At 46.2% G+C, this 26,789-nt stretch overlaps 1 protein-coding gene across 1 annotated transcript in view; it reads right to left on the bottom strand.

The window, feature by feature from the left end:
- Window positions 1-26,789, bottom strand: part of PLXNB3 (plexin B3) — a 44,686-nt gene that overhangs the window by 1,342 nt on the left and 16,555 nt on the right. Inside the window, 21 exon segments of the mRNA XM_020977292.2 lie at window positions 32-106; window positions 1,268-1,343; window positions 1,521-1,585; window positions 1,898-2,045; window positions 3,365-3,525; window positions 4,120-4,286; window positions 4,878-4,971; window positions 5,107-5,210; window positions 5,871-5,901; window positions 5,903-6,187; window positions 6,398-6,464; window positions 7,321-7,499; window positions 19,830-20,047; window positions 21,013-21,113; window positions 22,331-22,482; window positions 22,716-22,877; window positions 23,304-23,543; window positions 23,656-23,869; window positions 24,120-24,296; window positions 24,680-24,810; window positions 25,829-25,934. Coding sequence (XP_020832951.1) covers window positions 32-106; window positions 1,268-1,343; window positions 1,521-1,585; window positions 1,898-2,045; window positions 3,365-3,525; window positions 4,120-4,286; window positions 4,878-4,971; window positions 5,107-5,210; window positions 5,871-5,901; window positions 5,903-6,187; window positions 6,398-6,464; window positions 7,321-7,499; window positions 19,830-20,047; window positions 21,013-21,113; window positions 22,331-22,482; window positions 22,716-22,877; window positions 23,304-23,543; window positions 23,656-23,869; window positions 24,120-24,296; window positions 24,680-24,810; window positions 25,829-25,934 — 2,953 coding nt within the window.

Here is a 26,789-nt window from a genome sequence, read left to right on the forward strand (position 1 = left end):
AACCCCCACCAGAAGCCCACCTGCCTCTCACCTGGTCATAATATTTGTTGATGTAATTATACAGCTCATGCAGGGCAACCAGGCAGGTGATGTCAGAAGCATAGTTCTGGGGTTGGGAGGAACACACATTGTTGGCGAGAGTGTCAGGACTTGGTGGGGAAAGGGACCACTGAGGTCAGAATCATCCTATTTTAGATACTTGGTCGCCAGCAGTCCTGCCCGTTCCTCCCCACCCCCCAAACACTAATTCTGTCCCCATCTTACTAGCCCAATCTTATGCTCCTGCTCCCTTTTTCTCTCTCCAGACTGGTCTCCTCACAACCCTTTTTCTATAGTCCAAATAAGGAAAACCTGGGTTCATATCCTGCCTCCAATGTTTGTTGAGACAGCTCAGCGTAGTCAATAGGGAGGCAGGATGAAAAAATATTTCTAGCTAGTGTCAAAGAACTAGAAACTAAGAGGTGCCCATCTATTGGGGGCTGACTGAAGAGATGATGGCATCTGAATGTAATGGAATATTGCCCTGCTGTAAGAAATGGTTTCAGAGAAACCTGGGAAGACTCCTATGAACTGATGCAGAGTGAAGTGAGCAGAACCAGGAGAACAATTTATGTAATAACAACAATACTGTAAAGATAAGCATCTCTGAAAGAACTCTGACCAGTCTGATCAAGCATGATTCCAGGGAACTCCTGATAATACATGCTGCCTACCTCCTGACAGACAGCTGGTGGACGCAGGGTGCAGAATGAGGCATACATTTTTGGAATCTGTCTTGCTTGACTATGTGATTTGTTACAAAGGTTTTTTGTTTTGTATTTACTTTTTTTTTTCTGGGGGGCAGAAGGGAAAGTAGGAGAAAGAGGAAATAAATGCTTGTTATTTGAAAAAAAAATGTACCAAAGAAAATCTATGATCCTATGAGCTATGATGCATTGTCTTCAGCTACCCCCTCCTGTCGCCCATCCTTCCACGATTAGTTAAGTGGCCCCTCTTCCAGGCTATCTGCCCCAGTCAATCCAAGCATTCCCTCCCAGGAATTCAAAACACTCAGATCTGTTCATGCCTTTCCTGGTTTTTGTTTTTTTTTGTTTTTCTTTTTTCTAAATTCCTTCCTGAGAGAGAGGCAGTCTCCCCACTCAGACCATAATCTGACCTAGGTCCAGGCCTGGGTGTCTACCCTAATCGTCATTGCTAAGGCCAGGTTATCCATTCAGCCTAGGACAACTGCCCCACTCTCCTCCCCAGTACTGACCCTGCTACTCACCCCTGATAACTCGGTCAAGGCTGAGTTCATCTCCTGGTAACTGGCGGTTGTATTCTGCTGAATATCTGAGTAATACCTAGGCAGTAGGGGGGTATGAAGGAAGGGTCAACCTGCCCTAGGACCAGTGGGAGCCCCATATGGGCCCCTCCGCTCACCCCAAACTTCAACCTCCGACAGAGCTGGCCCCATAGTTCCCTCTCCTCTGTCCCCCTCCCCTCCCAGTAGCCCTTGCCCTAGTCAGCCAACCACTCACTTCTCAACCATCTGCTTGTATCGAGGAATTTCCCGGGCATAGAGGAGTTTATTCACAGGGGAGTCCTGCCATCCACAAAAAAAGTAGAAATGACTTAAGGTGAAACACTGCAGGCAAAATCGATGACACTCACCCTTCCGACCCTCTAACCCCACCAGCCACTGTCCACAGTTCCCATTCCCAGCACCTTACCCTCAACTGCTAATGCTTCATCCCCCATAGTGCCTCTCATGCTAATACGTCATTCTGGGTCATCCCCCAAACCTCTCCTGGACCTTCTTCCTGGCTTTCTGGACCTCCCCCCCCCACGCACAGATAGTCCAACCATGTGTCAAAAACAAGCCTCTGGAGATGTGATTTCCCCCATCCTTTCTCACCCGGCCCACTTTGTGCTCAGAGATGGTGCAGGAGTCAATGAAGGTTTGAGCGATGACAGTGAGAATAGCGTCTACATTGTCTGAGACCCGGACATCGAAGATGAATTGGGGGTTCTTCAGGGTGTTTACCCAAAAGCGCAGCAGCAGGCTGGTAGCAGAGACCAGAGAAGGAAAAGTGTCTTATTATTACTTTACCTCAAACCCCTAAACTGGTCTTTCCCCAAAATAGGGACACTCATACATTGTTGGTGGATATGAACCCTGGCGCAATTTTTAAGGAGAGCTACCTAGGCAGTTTCTTAAACAAGTGTTTTAAGAAACCAATGATAATGTTGGATCCAGAAATCTCACAATTGAGCATATAGATAAAGAACACAAAGATAAACTGTAAAGAAAAAAATCATAGCTGCATTATTCATCCCTGGAGACAAGCATTTTGGTTTAATTTCTGTGACCCCAGAGCTCTGCACAGCACCAGACACACAGAAAGTGTTGAGTGATGCTTGTTGAGTGAATGAAGAGCTAAGGTATGATACAGAAATGGCTGAACAATGGTATTTGGAGGAAATAGAATATTATGGAAACATTAAAAATGGCAAACATGAGAATTATAAGGAAATATGGAAAGGCAGAAGACGGTAGAGTGAGAAAAGAGCTGAATTGCAAGATCATAGAAATTGGCCAATGCCCTCCATTTAGCCATCTCCATATAGATGTAAATGGACAAAGGTCAAAAGGAGCACAGTGTAGATCAGTTGTCAGTGTAGATCAGTTGTCATTTTTATCGTAAATAGTTCTGGAGGACAGCTAAGTGGCGCAGTGGATAGAGTACCGGCCCTGGAGTCAAGAGGACCTGAGGTCAATTCTGGCCTCAGACACATAACACTCACTAGCTGTGTGACCCTGGGCAAGTCACTTAACCCCAATTGCCCTCACAAAAAAAAAAAGTTCTGATTATCTGTTCATATTGTGCTTTATTCCAGGGATTACTGGGGTTGTAATATTAAGTTTATAATAAAAAGTAATTAAAAAAAAAACTCCATGACCAGGGATTGATGTAGTCTTCCAACAACTCATGTGAATTATATGAATTATCATGGAAATCACAGTGCCATCTGTCCTTCCTAACATGGAGGTGGAGGGGATCCCCCTTCCCCTTTTGGAGTCCTGGGGTTATAGAGTTCATATGCTTTGGGGGGCATTTAGGAAGTACAGACTCTTTCATCATCTTTCTACAATCTATTTTTTTTTCCAAGTCCTATCTCCTTCCTCATGACTCAGGTATCCCCTCCCCCAAAGACCAAGCAGGTAACTTGGACTTGGGAGTTAGGATACCTGGGTTCTGGCTCTAGTCCTAACACTTCCGGTATGACCTTACTGCTTCGGACCTCAGTTTGCACATCTGTGAAGTGGGTGGCTTGGACTAAGTGGTCTAAGGGCCTTTCCGGTGGGTTGGGAGAGGACTACCTGTTGGTTTTCCAGATGTGCAGGGTTTCCTGGTCCTCAATGCCATATTTGTCTGCCAACTCGTCCAAGAAGTCAAATAAATACTTGACCGCAATAGGTACAGGCCGGTCCACACTGAGGATGGCTTGGAAAGTATCATCTACAAACTTTTGCAGTGTGCCCTGTGTGGGAGACAGATAAGATTCTGTTTGGTGCTTTTCTTTTCTTTTAACTTCTTTTCACAAATCTCTGTTCTGTCCTCCTCTCTCCCCTCCCAAATTATAAAAGAAAAATGAACAAACAAATCCCATCATTCCCAAAACCCTTGTGACAAACATGCAGAGTCATGCAGAAGAAATTCTCTTATCTTTGTGCAATACTCGTCAATAGGTCTGTGAAGCATCCTGGGACCCACTTTGCTATATTGGTGAACTATAGTGGAAAGACCCCTAGCCTGGGCATCACAAAGCTGGGTGACCTTGGATAAGTCCCTTCCCCTCTTCATGAGGGTTTGGAAGATGACACCGAGGCCCCTTCCAGCTCTGACTTTCTACTGTTACTGGCCCCGCTCACTTCTTTCTGCAAGGCTGGAATGGCCACCCTGCTAGTTTGCCTTATGAGTTAGCCTTCCCTGGGCTACTCTCCCTAGCACCTTCTCTGAGGCTGCTTTTGGCCACTGGTATGACCACAGAGCAGGTTTGACACATCTCTTCCACCTCAGGGTGACTCTGTCCTTGGCCTTGGGCTTGCAGAACCAGTATGTGGCCCCCACCCACCTTCATAGAGAGTAGGCGTGTGAGGTAGATTTCAGGGATGGCCTTGGCTCGTTCTCGCTCTCGAAGACTGCTTCTCCTCTGCTTGGCTACCTCAGGCTCCTCTGTAGACTTGACCAGGTGCCAGAGCCGGATGCCACTCTCATCGCCATCCTCCAACATGGGTAAGCCTGAGAGGGCACAGGCCGTGTGGAGACTGCACCTCCCCCTTCCCCAGGCTATGGCGACTGGGGGCACGTGTAGGACCCAAACGCAGAGGGAGAACAGAGATAGGGTGGAGCTTGGGATCCTCAATTCTGTCTAAGTCCTGTGATTTCCTGGACTGGGTACCCACAGACTCCGGCCAATTCTTACCCCTCCTGCCTACTTTAATTTTTAAATTAAAAAAAAGTTTTTTTCCTGCCTACTTTAAATTTCCCCTTTGGTTCTGCCTAGGCCATGAGGCTAATTCAATCATTAGTCCATAGTTCTTTCATGAAAAAGAGAATCAACAACCACTTATATACATTCCTCCCTGCTCTTGACTTTCTTTGGTTCAGCTGGGGACAGTTGGGTGGGGGGTAAGCTGGAGCCCCCGTTTGGTTTGACTTATCTATCAAAAGGAGCATCTGCTGAGTTAGGCTTATAGCACTCACACATATTCAGTTTCAGAAGAGAATTTTGCACCCCTCCCCTTGCCCCGATTCCCCCAGCAGCCCCTACTCAGCATAGCCTAGCCCACGGCAGTGCCTCTGTCTGGGGCTGAACACTAGGCTACTTACTCTCTCCAGAGAGAAAGCTCTGATTCGGGCTTTTGGAGAAGCTGTTCCCATTGTGCATTCGGGGGATGAGCCCCACAGTTGCCCCGTCTGGGACCTGGGAGGAGGAGAGGGGAGCCGGACAAAGTTGGCAGGAGCATGGTCCCCTTCAGGGGCAGGGACCCAAGGAAAGGACTGGCTCTGGTCCCCCTCCCCCCTCCCCTTTCTCCCCTGGCTACGCCCAACCCAGCACCTTATAATGCTGCAAGGTGTTGAGTCTTTTCCACTGGTTCTGGGTCACAGAGGTCAAATCCTCATCTGACAGGGTCAGGTGCCCAGCCACTCCTGAACGCCACTCTGGGAAAATAAGGGGTGGGGGTAGGGGATGAGGAGAAGAGTCTGCGAGCTTCTCAGTGGGAATGGACTTGGGAGAGGCCTGAGATTGCAGGGGTCCCACCACTTTAGCAACAAGAAAATCCACAAATCTTGGAGTCGGACTTTGGGCCTCAAGTCCCTTGATCTTAGAGGTCACTCTGGTCCAATCCCTTTTCTTTAGCCAGATATGGAATTAGGATGCTTATCCTATCACTCCCTTGCTCATAAACCTTCAAAGGCTCCCTGTGATCCATCAGATAAAATCCCAAGTCTTTTGCCTGGCATTCAAAGCTTCCCACGACCTGGTTCCACCTTTCTAGCCTCATCGCACATGTGCTTACTTTATGTTCCATGGATCCAGGGACATGGGGTCCATCCCTGTATACCCCCCTCCTCATGCCCTCAGCCGTCTTCTCTGTCCCATTTGAATTATCCTGCTAAGCTCAGGTCAGGTGCAGCCTTCCTCGCCTTTCTCAGGCCCCAGGGTTTCTCCCCATCAAGCCCCTATCACAGAGGCTTCAGTAGACACTGTCTACACCACTTGGGATATTCGGTGGCCTGGCAGGCATTGCTGTATCTCAGGGTATAGGAAGAATCCTAGGGGGGCTTCTCCAGACTCTGGGCGGATGGAGAGTGTCTCACCGAGGTCAAGGGCATGCACTGAAGGCCTCTGGGGAGAAGGGCGTGCCCTTGTAGACCTGGTCCAGCACCTTCTCCTTGACCTGAGTGATGGTGTCGGTGTTGAGCACTCGGGCAGGCACACGTTGCGGCTCACCGGTCCCAGCCCCAGACCCTACCAGCACAGTCAGCGTCAGTGGCCAGAATTCCACATCCTCCCGCAGGAGCCGGCTGTCATTCAAGGTTCGCTTTGCCTTGCCCGTCACCGCGTCCACAGGGCCCTTGTCAACCTGGTACTTGATGGCCCGAAATAGCATGTACAAGGGCTCCCCTGCCACCTCCTAGGATCAGAAGAGAGTCAGTCGAACTGGGGGAGCAAAGAGGCTTTGGCCAATGGAATCAGAGAGAGGGGAGACGATCATTAAAATTGAGGATAGTGTTGGTCAGCAGGAAAGTAAGATTTACGGGGATCTGTTGCCGGGATGGGCAGGCATCAGAGCCATCCCCATTCCGAAGTCCTTAGACCATTAGGAGGGGTGAGGTTACATCACCTTCAGGAAGGAGTAGAGACAGATAGACATCCAGTTGGTTAGAAGCTTTTCCACCATGGTCTCAGTCCTATAAAAAGACACAAAATCATCAAAGAGGAAGACGATCCTTGCATTCCAGAGCTGGGATCGTGTGGAGTGTCAGACTTGGTCGAAGTCTACATTTTGCTTAAATCTTTTTCTCTGTTACAAGGTAAACCTCACTGGGGTGGCATAGGGTGGGAAGGATTTTCAAACAAAAGGTGATAGAAAAAGAAACGGAAGTACAAGGAGAATAAGTCTTTGGCCACTCTCTGAACTCATCTCAGACCTGCCTCCAGAGCCTCATATATGTGGAATTAATTCAGTAAGGCTCCTTGGAGGTGGCAATTCTAAGGACAGAATCAGAAAGAAGGTGGCAGAAGGGCGACATACTCTTTTTTTTGGGGGGGGTAACTAGTATTTTATTTTTTCCAATTACATGTAAAAATAATTTTCAACATTGATTTTTTTATAAGATTTTCAGTTCCAAATTTTTCTCCCTCCCTCTCTGTCTCCCCTTCCCCTCCTCCCTCCTCAAGACGGAAAGCAATGTGACATAGGTTATTCTTGTGCTATCATGTTAAACATATTTCCACATTAATGACATACCCTTAATAAGCACTTTCTACACAACGTCGAAAAGTTGACAATGCAAAGATTATCACTCCCATTTTAGAGAGGAGGAAAATGAGTTTGGAGGAAAGTGAAGTGACTTGAAGTCTCGTGATTGAACATCAAAATGGTAATGTGAACTGAGGTCTTTGGCTTCTAAGGCCAGTGTGGATTTCTAACTCCCCTCCAACCCCAATCAAGTTAGAGTTCATGTCAGCAGGCTAGAGGCTAGGCTGGGCTGGGCAGTATGGGATGGGATGCTTGTTAATTCCGGCTCTTTATGCCCTCCTTACCTTCGAAGCATCAATTTGGGGTTCTTGTGGACATACTGAGCCGTAAGGTCACTAAGAAGGGTCTTCATGATGTCAGTTAGATATTCTAGCTTGCCGTGGAGGGCCAGAGAGAGTAGTGAGGCCACGTAGCACCGATCTCGCTGGGAGAATGTGGGCTGTTCCTCTAAGGTGTGGATAAACTTGGGAAGGGAAAAGAGAGGTCAGCCTCTTTCAGTTCATTCTCCATGTTTCCCAAATCACCAGTCACCAGAGGGGGATCCCTGACTTTTTCTCTTCTGATACATCCCTCAGCCCAGCTAAGTTTTAGTGGATTGCGAGCCCCAGAGGGGTCAAAAGTGTGAAAAGCCAATGACTTGAGGAAAAGTGCCTGAGAATGAATGAACAAAGATTTAGCCTGAGGAGCTGAGGTTGTTAAACTATCTGGGGTCCTTATTGTCTTCGGAAGGTCTGCCTGCTTTTTCTTGTCTTTTCACTGCGTAAGGAGCTTAAGGGGAAGAATTCCCCACCCCCCACCCCTACCTGCTCTGTCACTTAATTGGAGAGTTGCCTGGGGCACTGAGAGATCCAGTCATGCCTAGGATTTCATGCCTGAAATAATCCACAAGCATTTATTAAGCAACTGCCTTGTGCCTGGCCTGGGGCTAGGAGCTAGGGAAAGAGACAAAGCCAGGCCCAGTTCTTACTGAGGTGGCCTTGCCTCCCGAAATTCTATCTACTGAGAAACGCCCAGGAACTCCACCTATATACCACTTTTTTGCTGAAATATAAATAATTGGAGAAATATTCATTACTCAGTACTCAAACCAACATAATAAAATGAAAATGCTACCGAAGTGAATTTCTTTATCCAGTAACAAACTACCAAAGGATTATTTTATATGGCTAGAAAAAGAATAATAAAATTCAGATGGGGGAACAAATGATAAAACATTTGGAGGGAAGTAATGGGGAAAAGTAGGCAAATAGATAACTGGAGCAGCTAGGTGACACTGTGGTGGATAGAGCGCCGGGCCTGGGGTCAGGAAGACTCATCTTCCCAAGTTCAAATCTGGCCTCAAACACTTACTAGCTGTGTAACCCTGGGCAAGTCATTTCACCCTGTTTGCCTCAGTTCCCTCATCTGTAAAATGAGCTGGAGAAGGAAATGGCAAAGCAACCCAGTATCTCTGCCAAAAAAAAAAACACCAAAAACCCAAATGGGGTCACGAAGAATCGGCAGGAATCAAAAACAACAACGGGGTGGGGAGTACAAGTAGCAGATCTCAACCTATACTACAAAGCAGCACAAAACAGGAAATATCAAAATGATTTGGTATTGGTTTAGAAATAGAGAGACCCATTTCTCAAATATATAGAGAACTGAATCAAATTTATGAAAATAAGAGCCATTCTCCAATTGATGAATGGTCAAAGGATATGAACAGGCAGTTTTCAGATGAAGACAGCAAAGCTATCTATAGTTATATGAAAAAGATGCTGTAAATCACTATTGATTAGAGAAAAGCAAATCAAAACAACTCTGAGGTACCACCTTGCACCTATCAGATTGGCTAAAAGGACAAACCAGGAAAATGACGAATATTGGAGGGGATGTGGGAAAATTGGGACACTAATGTATTGTTTGTGGAGTCATGAACTAATCCAACCATTCTGGAGAGCAATTTGGAACTATGCCCAAAGCGATATAAAACTGTGAATACCCTTTGACCCAGCAATAGCACTTCTAGGGCTATATCCCAAAGAGATCATACAAATGGGAAAAGGACCCACATGTACAAAAATATTCATAGCAGCTCTTTTTGTGGTGGCCAAGAATTGGAAATTGAGGGGATGCCCATCCATTGGGGAATGGCTGAGCAAGTTGTGGTATATGAATGTAATGGAAAACCTTATTATTATAAGTGTTATAAGAAATGATGAGCAGGCGGACTTCAGAAAAACCTGGAAAGACTTGTATGAACTGGTGCTGAGTGAAGTGAGCAGAACCAGGAGAATGTTGTACACAGTAACAGCCACACTGTGTGATGACTGACTTTGGTAGACTTGGCTCTTCTCAGTAATGCAAGGATCTAAGACAACTCCAAAAAACTCACAATAGAAAATGCTATCCACATCCAGAGAAAGAACTTTGGAGTCTGAATGCTGATGGAAGCATACTATTTGCTCTCCTTTTCCTTCGCTGTTTTGTTTTATTGCTTCATTCTTGTGGTTCCTCCCATTAGTTCTAATTGTTCTTTACATCATGACTAATGGGAAAATATGCTTAATATGAGTGCATAAGTAGAGCTTATATCAGATTGCACGCTGTCTTGGGGCAGGGGAGAGGACGGGGGAGAACATTTAAAACTCAAAATCTTATGGAAGTGAATGTTGAAAACGAAAAATAAATAATTATTTGAAGAAAAAGAAAAAGAAAACCCTGGAAAGACTTAAAAATTAGAGAGGCTGATCAGCAGAACAGATCAGGATGAAACATACAGATGCACAATAGCATAATGTATGATAAACCCAGGGGAGTTATGAGACTCAAATAAGATGGTGGATGTATTTTTCAAACCTTAAAGCGTCATAGAAATGCCTGCCATTGTTATTAGGCTATGATCATAGGCCTCCAGTTTACTAATGGCTTTATTCCCTGAGCCTTCCACTGCATTTCTGCTGAGCTCAAGCAAAGTTTATACAAGGATGTGCTGGTAATTGTTTAACAACTTGCTCCCCGCTGTGTGGGTGGGAGGGGGTGGTGGCAGGGAAGGAATGCATGCACACACACTTTGAAGTTTGATCTGTATTATTGAATCTCGACAATCAATAAAACCCTAAAAAAAAGCCTTGATTTTTAGCTTGACTGCTTATTTTTGAGGTGTAAATAAATGCTCACACTGAAAATTTAATAATCGGGTTTCTCAAGCTGGTTAGAGGTGGCTTCAGCACACCCCTGGATAAACTCAAAGACCCCAGTCACTGGGGTGGGGTTGGGGGACAGGGGAGAGGAGAAGAAGGACTCACTGTTAGACAAAACTGTCTGGGAAAATTGGAAAGCAAGTTGACAGAAATTAAGTATAGACTAACATTCACACCGCATACCAAGATAAACATCATAAGCAAATTAGAAGAACAAAGAATAAATTACCTTTCAGATCTATAGATAGGGGAAGAGTTCATGACCAAACAATGGAGGGAGACAAAAGATAAAATAGGCAATTCTGATTATAAAAAAATTTAAAAATTTTTGTACAAATCTAATGCAGTTAAAATTATAAAGGAAACAAGTAACTGGGGGGGGGTGGAATCATTACAGCAAGTTTCTCTAACAAAAGTTTTATAGCCAAGATATATAAAGAATTGATTTAGAGAGCCCTCCCCAATAAATAAAGGTCAAAGGATATAAACGGAAAATTTTCTTTCTTTTTTTAATTAAAAAGTGTTTTTATTCTGAACAAAAATATACTTTTTTAAACAAGCAGTTTTCAAAGAAAGAAATCCAAGCTATCAGTAGACAAGAAAAAATGCTTCAAATCACTAACAATTAGAAACATGCAAATCAAAGCAACTCTGTGGCTTCACTTCTCACCTATCAGACTGGTAAAGGCGACAGAAGAAAAAGAGAAACGTTAGAGGTTCTAGGAGGCAAATACTCTGTTGATGGAGCTGTGGACTGGTCCATCCATTCTGGAAAGCAGTCAGGAACTATGCCCCCAAAGTTACCAAATGCACAGACTCTTTTACCCAGCTATCCTATCACTAGGGTCTATGCCCCAAAGAGATGGGGGAAAGCAGAAAAGGACCCATATGTGCAAAACCATTTCTAGCATCTCTTTTCTTTTCTTTTTTTTTTTTCTTTTTGACTAGGCAATGGGGTTAAGTGACTTGCCCAGGGTCACACAGATAGTAAGTGTTATATGTCTGAGGCCGGATTTGAACTCAGGTCCTCCTGAATCCAGGGCCGGTGCTCTATCCACTGAGACACCTAGCTGCCCCTCTAGCAGCTCTTTTCATAGCAGCCCCAAATTGGAAGGTGTTCACCTATTGGGGAATTGGTGAACAAATTATGATATATGACAAAATAGACAGTGTCAGGGGCAGCTAGGTGGGGCAGTAGATAGAGCTTTGGCCTTGGAGTCAGGAAGACCTGAGTTCAAATCCAGCCTCAGACTCTTGACACTTCCTAGCTGTGTGATCCTGGGCAAGTCACTTAACCCTGATTGCCTCACCAAAAAAAAAAAAAATGGACAGTGTCAGAGAAAAGTGGGAAGATTTTTATGAACTGATGCAGTGAAGTAAGCAGAACTAGCAGAAATATGACAAAAAAAATTTTAATTAAATTTTTTTTAATTAAAAAAAAAGAAAAAATACAATGACAACATTATGAAGGAAAAACTTGGCAAGACTCTAGAACTCAGATCAATGCAATGAGAAACCATGAGTCTAGATGACTAAAGATGAACCATTCCATCCACTCCCAGCCAGAGAGGTGATAGACTCAAAGGGCAGCACGTTTTTGGACATGGCCAATGTGGGAATTTGTTTTGTTAGACCAAATATTTGTTATGATGATTTTCTTTCCTTTTTTTTTTCTCAATTGGTCAATAGGGTGAGTGGTAAGGAGAGATAATACATGCTTATACATTTAATTATTTTTAAAAGAAAGATAATTTTGGCATTCATATAGAGGATAGGCCAGAAAGGAGAGAGCCTGAAGTCAAGGGACGCCAAATAAGAAGTTAGCATAGGTACTGTATGTGTCAGAGGAAACACTGAGACCCAAGTCTTCCTGACTTCATAACTGGCCCACTCTCCACCACACATACTGCTTCCCTAATAAAAGAGAAGCAGTTAGGTGGCGCTGCAGTGAATAGAGAGCTAGGCAGAGAGTCAGGAAGACCTGAGTTCATATCTGTCCTGGAATACTAGCTGTGTGACCCTGGGCAAGTCACTTTACCTCTAATTTTTCAACTATATAGCACCTACCTCCCAGGGTTATTGTGAGGATCAAATGAGGAAAATATTTGGAATCTGCCTGGCACACAATAGTTGCTTAATAAATGCCTGTTTCTTTTCTTCCCATGAAGTATCATAGGGGAGCGAAAGCTCAATTTTTTTTTTTTGCTTTTTTTGGTGAGGCAATCGGGGTTAAGTGACTTGCCCAGGGTCACACAGCTAGTAAGTGTCATGTGTCTGAGGCCAGATTTGAACTCAGGTCCTCCTGACTCCAAGGCCAGAGCTCTATCTACTGTGCCACCTAGCTGTCCCGAAAGCTCAATTTTTGATAATGAACCGACCATTTATAAACTTAGTCACGATTTATAACCTATATCTGATTGCTGACTCTCAGGGGTGGGGAACCTGCAGCCTGGAAACCACGTGGGACCTTCTAGGTCCTCAGGTGTGGCCTTTTGACTGAGTCCAAGTTTTACGGAACAAGTCCTTTTCTTAAGGGGATTTGTTCTGTGAAGTTTGGATAATATCATAATTATAAAATATATTAATATGATATTATGAGATAATGTAATAATATGTCTATACAACATATAATATATACATATTATAAATAAATAAAAATGTTAAATTTAAAAATTAGTCATCATTCAAAATGTCCCTCCCTAATCTACCCCAGATATCCCAGTTCATTGTCTTGGGTTTTCAAAAAGGGAATGATTTGATAAGAAAGATTCTCGGGAAAATGAGGGAGCCCTTCATGACCCTCTTTATTTTCATGAGGGGAAGGATTCACTATTATATGAGTATCAGAAAAATTACACACACACATATCACCACTTGATTTAGTCTTTGTTCTAAGAATTAGCTCTCACTTGATATCATAACCTTAATTTTGTTAAATATGAGCTAGAATAATCATGTTTCATAATTTGTAATTTCATTTTTCAAGACAAAATCCTAATTGGACTTTAAAAAAAATCACTATTTCTGAGTTCAAATCCAGCCTCAGACACTTACTAGCTGTGTAACCCTGGGCAAGTCACTTCACCCCAATTGCCTCCAAAAACAAAAACAAAAAAGAAGCAAAAAAGAAATCACTATTTACTATGAAACATTGATCTTTAAAGTAGGTTTACTTTAAGTGTCCTTTTCCTGGAACCAATTCTCCTAGAATAGCGAGGACCTCCGTGTACTTTATACATTGTTGTTGTTATTTGTCCTTCGTTCTCAAAGAAGACCATGACATCAGGAAGATGATGCCAGGACTTGCAAATGAATTAGATTTAAGTGAGGGAGGGCTGTGCAAAGTCACGAGCTTCACTTTCTCCTCCAGAGCCATCCAGGTCCAGTGGCCAGATATTGATCAGGACAACTGGCGATGGCCCCTCTTACATGAACTGATGCAAAGTGAAGTGGGCAGAACCAGGAGAACATCACACAGAGTGACAGCAATATTATATGATGATCAAAGAGGACCATAACATTAGGAAGATGATGCCACGACTTGCAAGTGAATTGGATTTAAGTGAGGGAGGGCTATACAAAGTCACCAGCCTCACTTTCTCCTCTAGAGCCATCCAGGTCCAGTGGCCAGATATCGATCAGGACAACTGGAGATGGCCCCAGATAATATCTGTATATTTATCTAAAAGGCTCCCTTCAATGTCTCTCCTCATGCTTCATGCCTTGGCTCTCAGGCTCTTTCCCTAGGCCTAAAGTGAGCCCTCTCCTTCTTCACTTACCGACACCCTACCCACACCCAACTCCCATGCTGCTTCCTCCAAGAAGTGGTTAACAACACAGAGTTCTGAAATGGCACTCTGTCTTCCCCCATCTCTGATGAACTGATTTTGTAAAATTGTGTATAGTATGTCTTCAGAGAGATACAGCACAACGTAATATAGTAGTGAGAGAGTCAGTCTTAGAGGCAAGAAGACCCAGGTTTGAGTCTTGACTGACATACTGGCGGTGTGAACAGTCTTAGGCAAATCACTTAACCTCTCTCTGCCACAACTGCAGAGAAGAAGGCGCCTGCCTGATTTGGAAGGAGGAGCTCCTCATATGGGGGTTTTTCCTTATAACAATGAAATCTAAGGTCCAATCCTTATCTCCTCTACCAGATTAGAAACATCATGGCAGCAGGTGCCATGCCTCACCTAGATTTTGTATTTTGCCTGGGCCCAGGTGGCATGCTCAGCACACAGCAGGTGCTCAATATATTGTTTGTATCATACTGTGCACTGTATAAAACAAAATCTGTTTTGATTTTTCTTTTTCTTTTTCTTTTTTGATTTTTCAGGCAATTGGGGTTAAGTGACTTGCCCAGGGTCACACAGCTAGTAAGTGTCAAGTGTTTGGTCTGAGGCTGGATTTGAACTCAGGTCCCTCTGACTTCAGGGCCAGTGTTCCATCCACTGCGTCACCTAGCTGCCCCTGTTTTGATTTTTCTTAAACTAATGTAGTAGGAGAGATGAAATTATTTAGGAAGAGTCTGTTATTTAGCAAACATTTGTTAAGTGCCTACTATGTACTGGGAACCATACTAAGCACTGGAGATACAAATATGAAAAAATTTAGCTCCAGTCCCCCAAGGAGCTTACAACCTAATGGGGTTACATCAAAGAAAAGGAAGCTGAGCTGGGGGGCAGATAGGTGGTGCAGTGGATAGAGCACTGGCCCTGAAGTCAGGAGTACCTGAGTTCAAATCCGGCCTCAGACCAAACAGTTGACACTTACTAGCTGTGTGACCCTGGGTAAGTCACTTAACCCCAATTGCCTTAAAAAAAAAAAAGGAAAAAAAGGAAAAGGAAGCTGAAAAGTAGGGGTGGGGAAGGCAGGTACCAAATGGAGGTCTGGAGTCTGCAGCCCCAGCCTCCAATCAGTAAAGCAGAAGGTAGTGAGGAGGTTTGGGCATCTTGCAGGGTGATGAAGTTATCCTGATAACGAACCTCCTGGGACATGGGGGAGAAGCCAGGCAGAGAAGTCCCAAAGTAGTACAAACCAGGTGAGAACTGGGGAGATGTCTGAGCTGATGTTTGGGAGTCTTCAGGTATCTGAAGGGCTGTTACTATGAGAAAGAGGGCTCAGACTTCAGAGCTATTCAGGGATGTGCCCGTTCCAGGGTGGTAGAGATTGGGTAGGGAGGAGGTGTCCAGAAACAAGAGAGAGAAAAAAAAATACAGAAGCATCCTGGAACAAGAGGAGGAAAAGAAACAGTGTGTCCGGAATGACAACAAAGCAACTGAAAAGGTCCCTGAAGAAAGAATTCTGAGCTGTCAAAGCCCTGACTACCAGCCAGGCAATCGGATAAAGAAGTGCCTCCCTACTCTGGGCCAAGACATTAAGAACTGAGTACGGGGGCTGAGTCTGCTTTCCATGCATTATCAGTCTTGGCCAACCTTGGTCTTTGGATTTGTAACTATCCTTTTTTTGTTGTCGTTAGGAGAGATAAGACTTATAAGAGATGAGACATAAGAGTCCTCCTCTGGGAGGAGGAGTGGGATGGGGACCATATCCAGAAATGACAGTGACATTATTTTAAAATGCATCAATTAAAAAAAAAAGAGTTGTGAGGGTAGCTAGGTGGTGAAGTGGATAGATCACCAGCCCTGGAGTCAGAAGGACTGAGTTCAAATTCAGCCTCAGACATACTAGCTATGTGACTCTGAGCAAGTCACTTAACCCCGATTGCCCCCACCCCAGTAAAATAAAAAGAACTGTGGGCTATGTCTAAGTAGTGTGTGTGTGTGTGTGTGTGTGTGTGTGTGTGTGTGTGTGTGTGTAGGGGCAGCTTGGCTGGGAGTCCCCTCCACTGCACCTCATGCTTTTTTTTAAAGGCAATTGGGATTAAGTGACTTGCCCAGGGTCACACAGTTAGCACCTCATACTTTTAAGGTGGGGAGGAGAAGACGTATCAGACTAGAGAAGGGAACCACAAGTTAAGGCTGAGGTGAGTATCTGGGGGCAGAGATAGCTCTTATTTGCCAACTCATGTGGGAGGTCATGCACCCTTCTCCTTTATTCCCCATCACATACATTGGCTCAGAAACACACTCTGGACCTCAGAGTCTGGGGGGGCTGGTCAGGGCTCAGTAGCCTTCTAATTGAACCCATTCATGGCTAAGAATCTCCCCAATAACAAACTGGACAAGGGTCTGCTTGAAGACCTCCAAGGACCATTTCTCATGTGACCTCAAGCCTAAGCTGGCCTCTTCTCACTGTTCCTGCTTCTGCCCTCTGGGCCCAACCAGAATGAGGCTAACCCCTCCCTCCTCCATGGGACAGCCCTTCAAATGCTTGAAGACAGTTGTCCCTTTCCCCAGTCCCCAGGCTTCTCTTCTCCAGAATAAACATTCACACTTCCCTGAACCCATCCCCACATGGCTTGAGCTCAAAGCTCTACCACTCTGGTTACCTTCCTCTGGGTGCTTTCTCTGCTTATCAATGAACCAATACACTAGTATTTATTAAGGACCTACTATATGCTGGGCACTGGGCTACAAAGAAAAGCAGAAACACGGTCTCTGTCCTCAAAGAGCTCACAGTCTACTGGGGTAGACAACATGCAAAGTACTATGCTCCAATAAGACATACAGGACAAATGGGGGGTAGTCTCAGCAAGCTCCGCCCCATCTCCTGTCCCATAGGTCTCCCCCACCTTCCACTCTCTAGACCTGCTTCGTCTTCCACTTTATCCCTGCAGAATTGATTTTTCATTCCTAACACAGACCTTTATATTGATCTTTCTTAAATAGAATCTCATTTAATTTAGCCTGCCAGCTTCCCAGTCACTTGGACTCCTAGCATGTATATCTTCCTGAACTCTTCATTTTCCCTCCACGTCCCTACCCCCCCACCCCCATAACCAATCAGTTGCCAGGTTCTCAACATCTCCTGCACCTTGTACAACAATAACTCTATTTCAGGCCATCATCCTCTCTCACTTGGACCAGGGGTGGGGAACCTGCAGATCAATTTTTTTGGGTTTTTTTTGCTGTGAAATACTTTATATTTTCTTCTATCGGTTCAGTCTTTTGAGTTTGTTTTAATATTTCTTATGGAGTCATTAGCTTCTTTTTTGAGCCATTCTAATTTTCAAAGAGTCCGTTGCTTGGGTAAGGTTCTGTACTTCTCATGCCAAGCTGTTAATTCTCCTTCCAAGTCTTTTCCTTCATTGTTCTCATTTCATTTATAAAATCATTTTTAACTCTTTCTTAAACTCTTGCTTCCTTTCTTCCAGGAATTTTAGTTGAACTTGTGCCCAAGCTGTGTTTTACTTTGAAGCTTGCAGTGTACTGTAGTCGTCCTCTTCTTGTAGGTTTGTATCTTCCATGTCCCCAACACCATGATAGCTCTTCATTGTGGAGGTCTCTTTTTTTTTTTGTTTCCTCATTCCTCTAACCCTACTTCCCAAATTGGGATTTTGTGTTAGAGTAAGGCTTTGTGAACTTCCAGAGTAAAAATCTAGGCCTTGATTTATCTTTATATTCTTTAGGATTATGCTGTTGATTTTACTATTCCTACAGCACCACTGAGTGCTGTGTTCTTCAAGGATTTCAGTGTTGGCTCATGTTGGGGATGTGCAAGTTTTCAGTGTGCCCAAAGCTGTCTGATCCAGAGGAAAATCTGATTGTTGGCCTCTTGCTCTTGTAAGCTTCTGACCCTGGTTCTAGTCTGGGAGAAAGAATCAGGCTTGCCCCTGGTTGGAGCTCCAGTAGACTGCTGCTGGCCCCCAGCCCCTGTCAGCTAGCTGGAAGGCTCTGCAGGTTCACAGTCATGGAACTGCAGACTTTCCCTTGTCCCTGTTACTCAACTTCAGGACTCAGATCAGTCTGGGGGTTGAACCTGAGACCCTACTTCAGGGTCAGAGCCACACAGCTGCTGCTTGCTCCTGTCCCTGCTCCTTGTCTGGTATATGTGTGGCCCCAAATCGGTAACTTCTCCTTACCAGGACATCCACCTCTAGATTTAATTTCCTTGTTCAGTCTACACTGGTGTAAGCTCTGGTATAAGAAGGACAGAGCTGCCAGCCTGCACCATATCAGGCCCCTCTATGCTGGATCTCAGACCTCTTCTCATATAGCCACAGGCCCCAGTTTACTCTCTGAGTAGCTGCCCCCTGGCTGGAACATTTTCTTAGTGTCCAAGGACCTGTCTGTCTCCCTATGCTGAAGTAGCCTGTTATTTTTCCTTGAATTTCTAGATCAGAACTCAGGCTGGTGCTCTTCTAGGTCTTTGTGGAGTAGGGGTGTGTGTGTGTGTGTGTGTGTGTGTGTGTGTGTGTGTGTGTGTGTGTATGTTGGGGGGTGGCAGCTCGGAACTGGATTCCTCTAGTCTGCCATCTTGGCTGGTTTCTAATTGTTTGACTCTTGCTTTTTAGATACAGACGGCCATCCAATGTGTCTGCTATCCTTATAAGTTTCAGGCCATCAGAAAATTGTGTTTACTATCTGTTCTCTTATTTAAATCATGGATAAAAAAAAATATTGAATAGAACACTGAGGCATTCCACTAGAGGAATGCCTCCACTAGAGGCATTCCATCCTCCCTCCATGTTAACCTGATACATGACTTATAAGGAAGGAAGAAAGGAAACATTTATTAAGCTCCTACTATATATACCAGGCACTGTGCTAAGAGCTTTACAAATGTTAGCTCATTTGATCCTCACAACAAGCCTGGGAGGTAGGTGCTACTATTATGCCCATTTTACAGGTGAGGAAACTGAGGTAGAGAGAGGTTAAGTGACTTATTCAGGATCCCACAGCTAGGAAATGTAGGAGGTCAAATTTGAACTCAGGTCTTCCTGACTCCAGACCCAGCGCTCTGTGCTCTGTGGCCTCTGTGTACTTAGATTTTCGAGTTTTAAAGGACCCTATAAAATCACCTAGTCTTAACTCCTGCATTTTATAGAAGAAATGATTCAAAGAAAACCACATAGACGAGCCAGGTCTTTTCATTCCAAATCTACTGCCTAATCACTCATATTTGGGTCTAGTTCCAAATTCATCTCCCTGGACCCACATCTCCCTGTTCTGTTCCTATTGATATGCCCATCAAAGGAAGGAATTCAGATGAATTTGGCAAGACCTGTTCCCCCTGATGCCATGCTGGCCCTCTAGGATGCCTGCTACCCAGTCCAAATGATCACAAAGTGTTCCTCTAATAAAGCTTTCTGCAGTTGTGGTAGAAATTGTAGCCACGTTCCTAGACTTAAGAGCTGGAAGAGCCCTCAGAGGCCAGCCAATCCAATCCGCTCATTCTACAGAGGAGGAAACCTAGGCGCAGTGAGGGGGAGGGACTTTGTGCCCAAGGTCACACTCATCTAGTAAAGTCTGAGGGAAGCAGATTTTGATCTTTCCGCTTCATCACATTCCCAGCCCAAATAGCAGCTGGATCTCTCCCTTCTGAAAATCGGCACAGTCCAGCGCTAGTCAACATAACCACTTGGCAATCTCCTCTCACACCCTCCCTCCCTCTCATGCACCTGGCCTTCTTTAACTCCAGACAGTCAAACATTGCCCTGCTATGGCAAACATTGCTATGGCCCTAGAAACCCTGCTGGGCCTCACCTTGATGAGGAAGAGCTTGTTATTAAGCAGGTTGGCGAGCTGGTTGAGACCCTGTTTTACTGTGGCCTGGCGGGCATCTGGCACATCTATCTCAGATCGAAGTGGTGAGCCATGGTGGCCGGGAAAGAAGACCCGTTCAGTGAAGGTTTTATAATCCAGGAAAGGGATGCCGCTGCCTTCCAGATCACTGCTGAGGTCTGTCATCTCAGTCATCAGATCTGCCATAGGGGGTGGGGTGAGAAATGGGAAATGGGAGGCATGAGGCCTGGCTTCCCAAAGAGCTCTCTCCCTCCCTCTGTCCTTAGTGCTAGTGGTGATTAATAATAATAACAACACCAGCACCGTCAATTGTTGGTGTTATCAGATATACCTTGGAATGGACAGACATTAAAAACCAGGGCTCGATTTATTGTTTTGTTGATTTCTAGACTTAAGGAAATGAGGAAAATATTAATAACGCAGATTCAACTTGAAAGTGTGTCCTGCATGCTTGTTTTCCTTGAAGAGTCAGTTCTTAAATATTTACCAGCACACTCCTGACTTTGTTTGCAAAGAGTTTTATAAATATCATCTTATTTGAGCCTCACAGTAGCCCTGTGCTCTTATTATATCCATTTTACAGATGGGCAAGTTGAGGCTGAGAGAGGCTAAGTGACTTGTCCAGGATCATGTAGCTCGTAAGTGGTGGGATTTGAATCTAGGTTTTATTGAGGTCAAGGCTAGTGCTCTGTTCATTAAACCGGTTTCAAACATGCAACCTGTGGCTGCCCAAATGTGTGTTGTGGGGGTGGGGGAGGAAGAGGGGAACAAATTAAAATGTTAACTGGGAAATATTTAACAAAATAAATAAAAATACAACAGAACATAGATAACGTTCATTTGTGGTTTTCTAAGTCAATATGAACCCAGCAGGGATCCTTAGGTATGCATTAATGGCCCCAATTTCTGTCCTATACCATGATGCCTCAAAGAAAGCAGACCGCATTTTTAGCCTCCTCAGGTCAGGCATGAGGGGTTCTGGTCTTCAAGACGTGCTCTAGAAAGTCCCATGGGTCTACAGGTAATCTGCAGGGGATGAGGATCTGTTGATTACAGGCTGAAGAATAGCCAGCATCTCCTCACCTCCCCTAGCTAGCCTAGATTCTCCTGGCCCAGCCCAGCCAGCTCAGCTCAGCCCAGTCACCTGTGAACTCTTTCCGGCACTGGTCCCCGACGCTGATCTCCAAGTTTTCTAGCTGCACAAGGACTTTCTTGTAGTCTCGCATAGCCTGCTTGCTCTTCCTCCTGCAGCAGGACAAGGGCCAGGGCAATCAGGGACTCCAAAGAGCATGAGGAGAAAAGGAATGGGGAGAAATAGTTGAATGCAAGCCCTTTGAGGGCAGAGATTTTCATTGTTGTCTGGATCCCTAGGGGGAGCCTTGCACATAGTAGGTTCTAAATAAATGCTTGTTGAAGCTCTGAGGTGCTACCTCACATGTATCAGATTGGCTAATATGACAAAAAAGGAAAATGACAAATATTAGAAGGGATGTGGGGAAAAATGAGACACTAATGCATTGTTGGTGGAGTTGTGAACTGATCCAACCATTCTAGAGAGCAATTTGGAACTATGCCCAAAGGGCTATAAAAATGTACATACCCTTTGACCCGGCAAACACCACTTCTAGGGCTGTATCCCAAAGAGATTATAAAAAGGGAAGAGGACCCACATGTACAAAAATATTTATAGCAGCTCTTTTTGTGGTGGCAAAGGATTGGAAATTGAGAGGATGCCTATCAACTGGGAAATGGCTGAGCAAGTTGTGGTATATGAATGTGATGGAATATTATTGTTCCATAAGAAATGATGAGCAGGCAGATTTCAGAAAAACCTGGAAAGACTTACAAGAACTGAATAAATGCTTGTTGAACTGAAATCAAAAAGGTTGCAGACTCCTCAGGTATCAGAACTAGATAGGGTCTTGGGAACCCGCTAGTTCGACCTTTACATTTGATTTGATTTTTTAAAATTTACATTTTATTTTTTCAGTTATTATCAAGCATTTTTTTTCCTTTCTCACCCCCTACCACAGGGGGAAAAAAAAAAGGAAAACAAGATCTTTGTAACAAACATGCATAGTCAAGCCAAACAAATTCCCATATTTATGGCCCATGTCTAAAAATGGCCACCTCGTTCTGCATATTAATCTAGCCCTTCTGTCTCTGAGGTGGGTGGCATTCTTCATCACTGGTCATCTGGAATCATCAACCCTCTTATCTTACAGATGAGGTCTCTAAAGCCCAGAGAAGAAAGGTGACTTGTCCAAAGTCACAGTAATTTGTGAAAACCTAGGATTCTCTCCCCTGTCTACTGACTAATTAATCTAGTTGTTGAGAGGATCTAGCCTTTGGGCCAGTGTGGAGGGGAGGTTGGGAGTTTAGCCAAAAGAGGAAGGAGAGTTGATGGGAGAGAAGAGAGGAGAAGGGTTCCAACGAGATGAGCTAGAAGGATGAGAGATCACCTGTACATGAGGATGAGGAGGAGGACCATGGAGATGAGCACAGCGACTCCCACCCCCAGCCCAATCTGGGCCTCTGTCGGGAAGCTGGGCAGGGCAGTCTCCACCTCATATTTCACTGGGCCCAGGTTCAGCTGAAGGTTACCCATCTGCACCTGAGGGCAAGGAACGGGAGCAGGTGTTGGGGGAGCTGTTTTATTGGCTTTCCCCTTCCTTTGGGATCCACTTCCCTTCCTTATGGGGATGGTTGTTAATGTGACCAGAAACTCCCTGTCCTCCCTTATTAATCCCATCCCCCTCCAAATATGCTATTTGCTATGGAAATCAAACCCTCTGCTCTCCCTTCAAGAGTTGGGATTGAGGAGGGAAAAGAAGGTTAAGGACTTACTATGAATTCAGGCAGGGCACTGGAGCTATTGAGGGGCTGCGGGGCCCACGTGGGGGGTTCGCAGTACAAGTGAGTCAGAGTCAATGTCTTCACCACACACTCGCCTTTTCCAATTTGCACTTGGACCTCCTCCTTGCTGATTCCCAAGTTTAGCCCCTCGCCCTGAGGATGGGGAAGGGAGAAGAGATGGTGAAACCACTCTGACACCCCCCCCCATTCTCCCTTCTGCTCTTTAGGGTCCTGTGTCTGTCTTCCCAGTTGGGAGGCCATCATTCACTGGGTTTGGCTGAGTCCAGGATGCTGATCGCCTTCCCTGCTTCCCCTAAAATCTGACCTCAAGCCCTGGTGGGCTAGGCTCAGGGACAGCTTCAAGGAGCGAGGACAAGGATGCCAGGGTCTCTTGAACCTCTCTTCCCATGCCCTCCTTGCCCTAATCCCTATCTAAGAGCAAGGCCTTTCCCTCCCACTCCTAGGGGGCCAGGCTGAGGGCTGAGTGTGAATCATAGCACTTCTGCCTGTACTGCCTGGAGCCCAGACTCTCTGAGACTCCCCACCTCCCTCCAGGCACTGCCGGCCATGTTGGGTCACCTCCACATCCAGAACATTGCCAGGCTTCAGGCGGTAAGGGTGGGCAGGCCTGTCCCGGCTCAGTGGATGGAGGCGAGGGTTGGGCTGGTATAGGAAGTCTTTCCCGCCACTTGCATTGATGAAATCCACTCGGACATTGTCCAGGGTGAAGAACATCCGTCTTAGGCGGGCAACCCCAGGGACCGCAGGACTTGAACACAGGAGCAAGCCAGAGGAATTGGCTGAACAGACAGTGGAGCACTTTGGGGGAGAAAAGACATCCGAGGCTCCAGCATAAGGGGACATGCGGCAGGGGGAGAGGATGTGGGCAGGAGGAGGCTTGGTGCTGGTGGTGGCAGGTTGGGGCACTCACCTCCAGAAGCCCCGCCTCCAGCCAGGTACAGGTCTGGGAGGCCATAGTGCCCTGGGCAGCCTGGGGACGGCCCTCATCTTCACAGTGATGTTCAGCCAGTTGCTTTGGCTCTAGCTGTTGGGGCCCAGCTGGGGCCTCTTCCAGCCACACTGATAACTGGGGCTTCTGAACCACATCCAGATTGGTCCCCGTCACCCGGATCACTCGTCCCCCCCTGTCCCAGGAGGGCCGACTGTCAGAAGGAGCAGTGTGTCCAGAGCCTCATTCTCATCCCCTCCACACCCCATCCTCCCCTACAGCACTCCCCTACCCCGCCTGGTGACATGTCCCTTCTGCCTCATCCATCGCTCCCATTTTTTTCCCCACTCAGGCTGGGACCTCTCACTCCACGGGGATGGTAGAAACCCAGCTCTGTTAGCCCAAAGTGGCCCTGATTCGGGCTGTCCCATAGCCCTCATCCTCACCCCCTGAAGCCAACGCTGGGCTCAGCCGACAGGAGCTGGGGGTCGGGTTTGTAGGAGAAGTGGCCTTTGGCCAGCGTCCTCTGGGCCAAGCCGAAGACCACGCGAAGATCCGCCTCCCCAGGGGTGGCCCGGGGCCCAGTCAGGCATACAATGGCTTCAGGGCATACAGGCCCCTGGCTGCATGGAGAGTGTGAGTTCTTTGTGACTTGTTGACTGAGGGCTCTTGTTTCCTCCTCTTCCCTCCCCTCTTCCTGGACTCTAGCCCCCCCACCCAATCCACCACCTCCCTAGGGGCAGGGCACTGGGCTGGACCCTACAAAGAACACTGACTAGAAGGACTGGCAGAGGGGCAGGTCGATTCACAGAGGATCCCATTCAGATGAAGGTCTTTAGTCAAACCCATTGATTTTACAGATGGGAAAACTGAGGTATGCAGAAAGAAAAGTGAAAGGATTGGCCTAGCAGAGTGAGTTAGTGGCAGAATCAAGGACTAGAAGCCAGATGTGGGGCCCAGACTCTCTATCTCCTGGAAGGTAGACCTAAATGTCCAGGCCACTCACATAAGGCAAGGCTCATCTCCCAGGAAGGCTCTGACGTTACTCTCTGTCAGCAAATGTTGCCCGAAAATGGTGAGGAGAGTGCCTCCTGCCTTAGGGCCCAGCCAGGGACTCAGAGCACTCAGGACAGGGTCCTAGAGGACAAAGAACCAAAGGGAAGAGGGTCTCAGGGTCCTTCAAGCCCTCTGAGAGAGGCCAGAAAAGGGTGATGATGTGGAAGTACCCTTCCATCTCCCTCCTCCCTTCCACCACCAACCTTTTCCATGCACTGCTTACATTGCCTTCTTTTACTCTTTCCTTGTCTCATGGTAATCTGACTTCCATTCACTCACTCCATTTATTCACCAAGAGTCTAAGCACCTACTATGTGCAAGGCACTACTCTAGTTCCCAGAATCACAGACTCTCAGAGCTGGAAGGGATGGAATCCAACTAGTATCTAAACACAAATCTCCCCTATAACATTCCTGACCAGTGGGCATCCAGCCTTAGCCCGAAGCCCACCACTCCAGGGAGAAGACACCTGCTACCTCTGAGGCAGTTCTTTCCACAGTGCGGAAACTCAGCAAGTTTTTCCTTCCATCCAGGCCTCTGACACACAGGAGGCATTTAACAAAGGCTTTTTGATCAACCGATTAATTGATTGCTCTTAAATCTACCCTCCACTGGTTATCAAAATGGTACCAAGGGCCAAAATGCCATCCCAGCCCTTCCACCCTGCCCCCCAAGCAGAATGGCTCTTCATTTTGTCTTCTCAGTCTCTCTCAAAGGCAGCACCCCTAACCTATACCTTGGAGCCACCCTAGACTCCAGCATCTCCTCATTCCCCCTCGATGCTCACCACCATCCGGTTGGTGGCCAAATGCTGTTTCTCTTTTCCACTGGAAGGCTCACTGCTTGAGTACAGGCCCATATTGTTTCACACATGACCTCACTGTTGGATGGACCTCCCCACTGCCAATCTCCCTCCCTTCTAACCCATCAAACAGGATAATATTTCTAAAGTGCTTAGCACTGTGCCTGGCACATAGTAGGAGCTCCCTATCCCCATCGTACAGACATCACTGTCTGTGCAGAGTTGAGGGGAAGGTAGAGGAAGAAAACTTGGGAAGCTGAGGGAATATGGGGATGGAGGGAAGATCTAGGGACTGACCTGGTAGGTGAAGAGCTGGGCAGACTCGCTAGGTGGACGGTTCTTGATGGTAACTTTGATGGGGCCTGTGGTATCCTTAGGGGCAGGTGATGTTATACATACTATCCTGGAGGGGGGGAGGGGGGAGGCTGCTGGAATGAACTGGGAGAGGATCAGCTCCCTCTCCCAAAAATGTCCAAGCCAGCACTGCAGCTGGTGGAGCAGGGAGCGGGGAGCACAGTCCCCCTCCCCAACCTAGGGCCAAGCCAGAGCAAGGCATCCCCACTCACAGTCAGATGCAGATTGACAGATGGATGCTGTATCCCAAAGAAACACAAACACACACGTATCTCTCACCACTGCCCTGCTCCCTTCTCGTGGTCTGACCCCAAGGTCATTGTGCTTCCACTATGTCATGCTCTCTCTCTCTCTCTCTCTCTCTCTCTCTCTCTCTCTCTCTCTCTCTCTCTCCATCTCTTCTCTGCTTCTGTCTTCTCCTTGTCTCATCACTTTTTTCTTTGTCTCCCCCCCATCTGTCCATCTCTTTTCTGTTTTACTTTACTCTCTCTGTTTGTCCATTTCTTTGCCTCTCTTTCTCTCTTTCTCTTTTCCTGTGTCACCTCTCTCCCTGGCTCTCCAATTCTCTCTCAGTCATTCAACAAACATTCTATGAATACCTACTGTGCTCTACGAGCTGGCTATACAGATGAATAGGACATAATCCCTCCCCTCAGAAAGCTTTCCTTCCAGCAGTCTTGCTCTGACTAGTCTGTTTGGCATTTCAAATCCTCCATGATCTGGCCCCATCCTACCTTTCCAGCTTTCTTACATCTAACCAATCCTTCCTTCCCCCCCACCCAATCATCTGGGATCAATAGCCACATTGCCGCTCCCTCTCCCAGCTCCAGGGATGGCCACTGGCTGGCCCCCACCCTTGGACTTCTCTCCCCCATCTCCACCTCCTGGCTTCCTCCAAATCTCG

This window comes from Phascolarctos cinereus, unplaced genomic scaffold (genome assembly GCF_003287225.1).
Source record: "Phascolarctos cinereus isolate Bilbo 61053 unplaced genomic scaffold, phaCin_HiC Scaffold_8;HRSCAF=390, whole genome shotgun sequence".
Classification (NCBI taxonomy): domain Eukaryota; kingdom Metazoa; phylum Chordata; class Mammalia; order Diprotodontia; family Phascolarctidae; genus Phascolarctos; species Phascolarctos cinereus.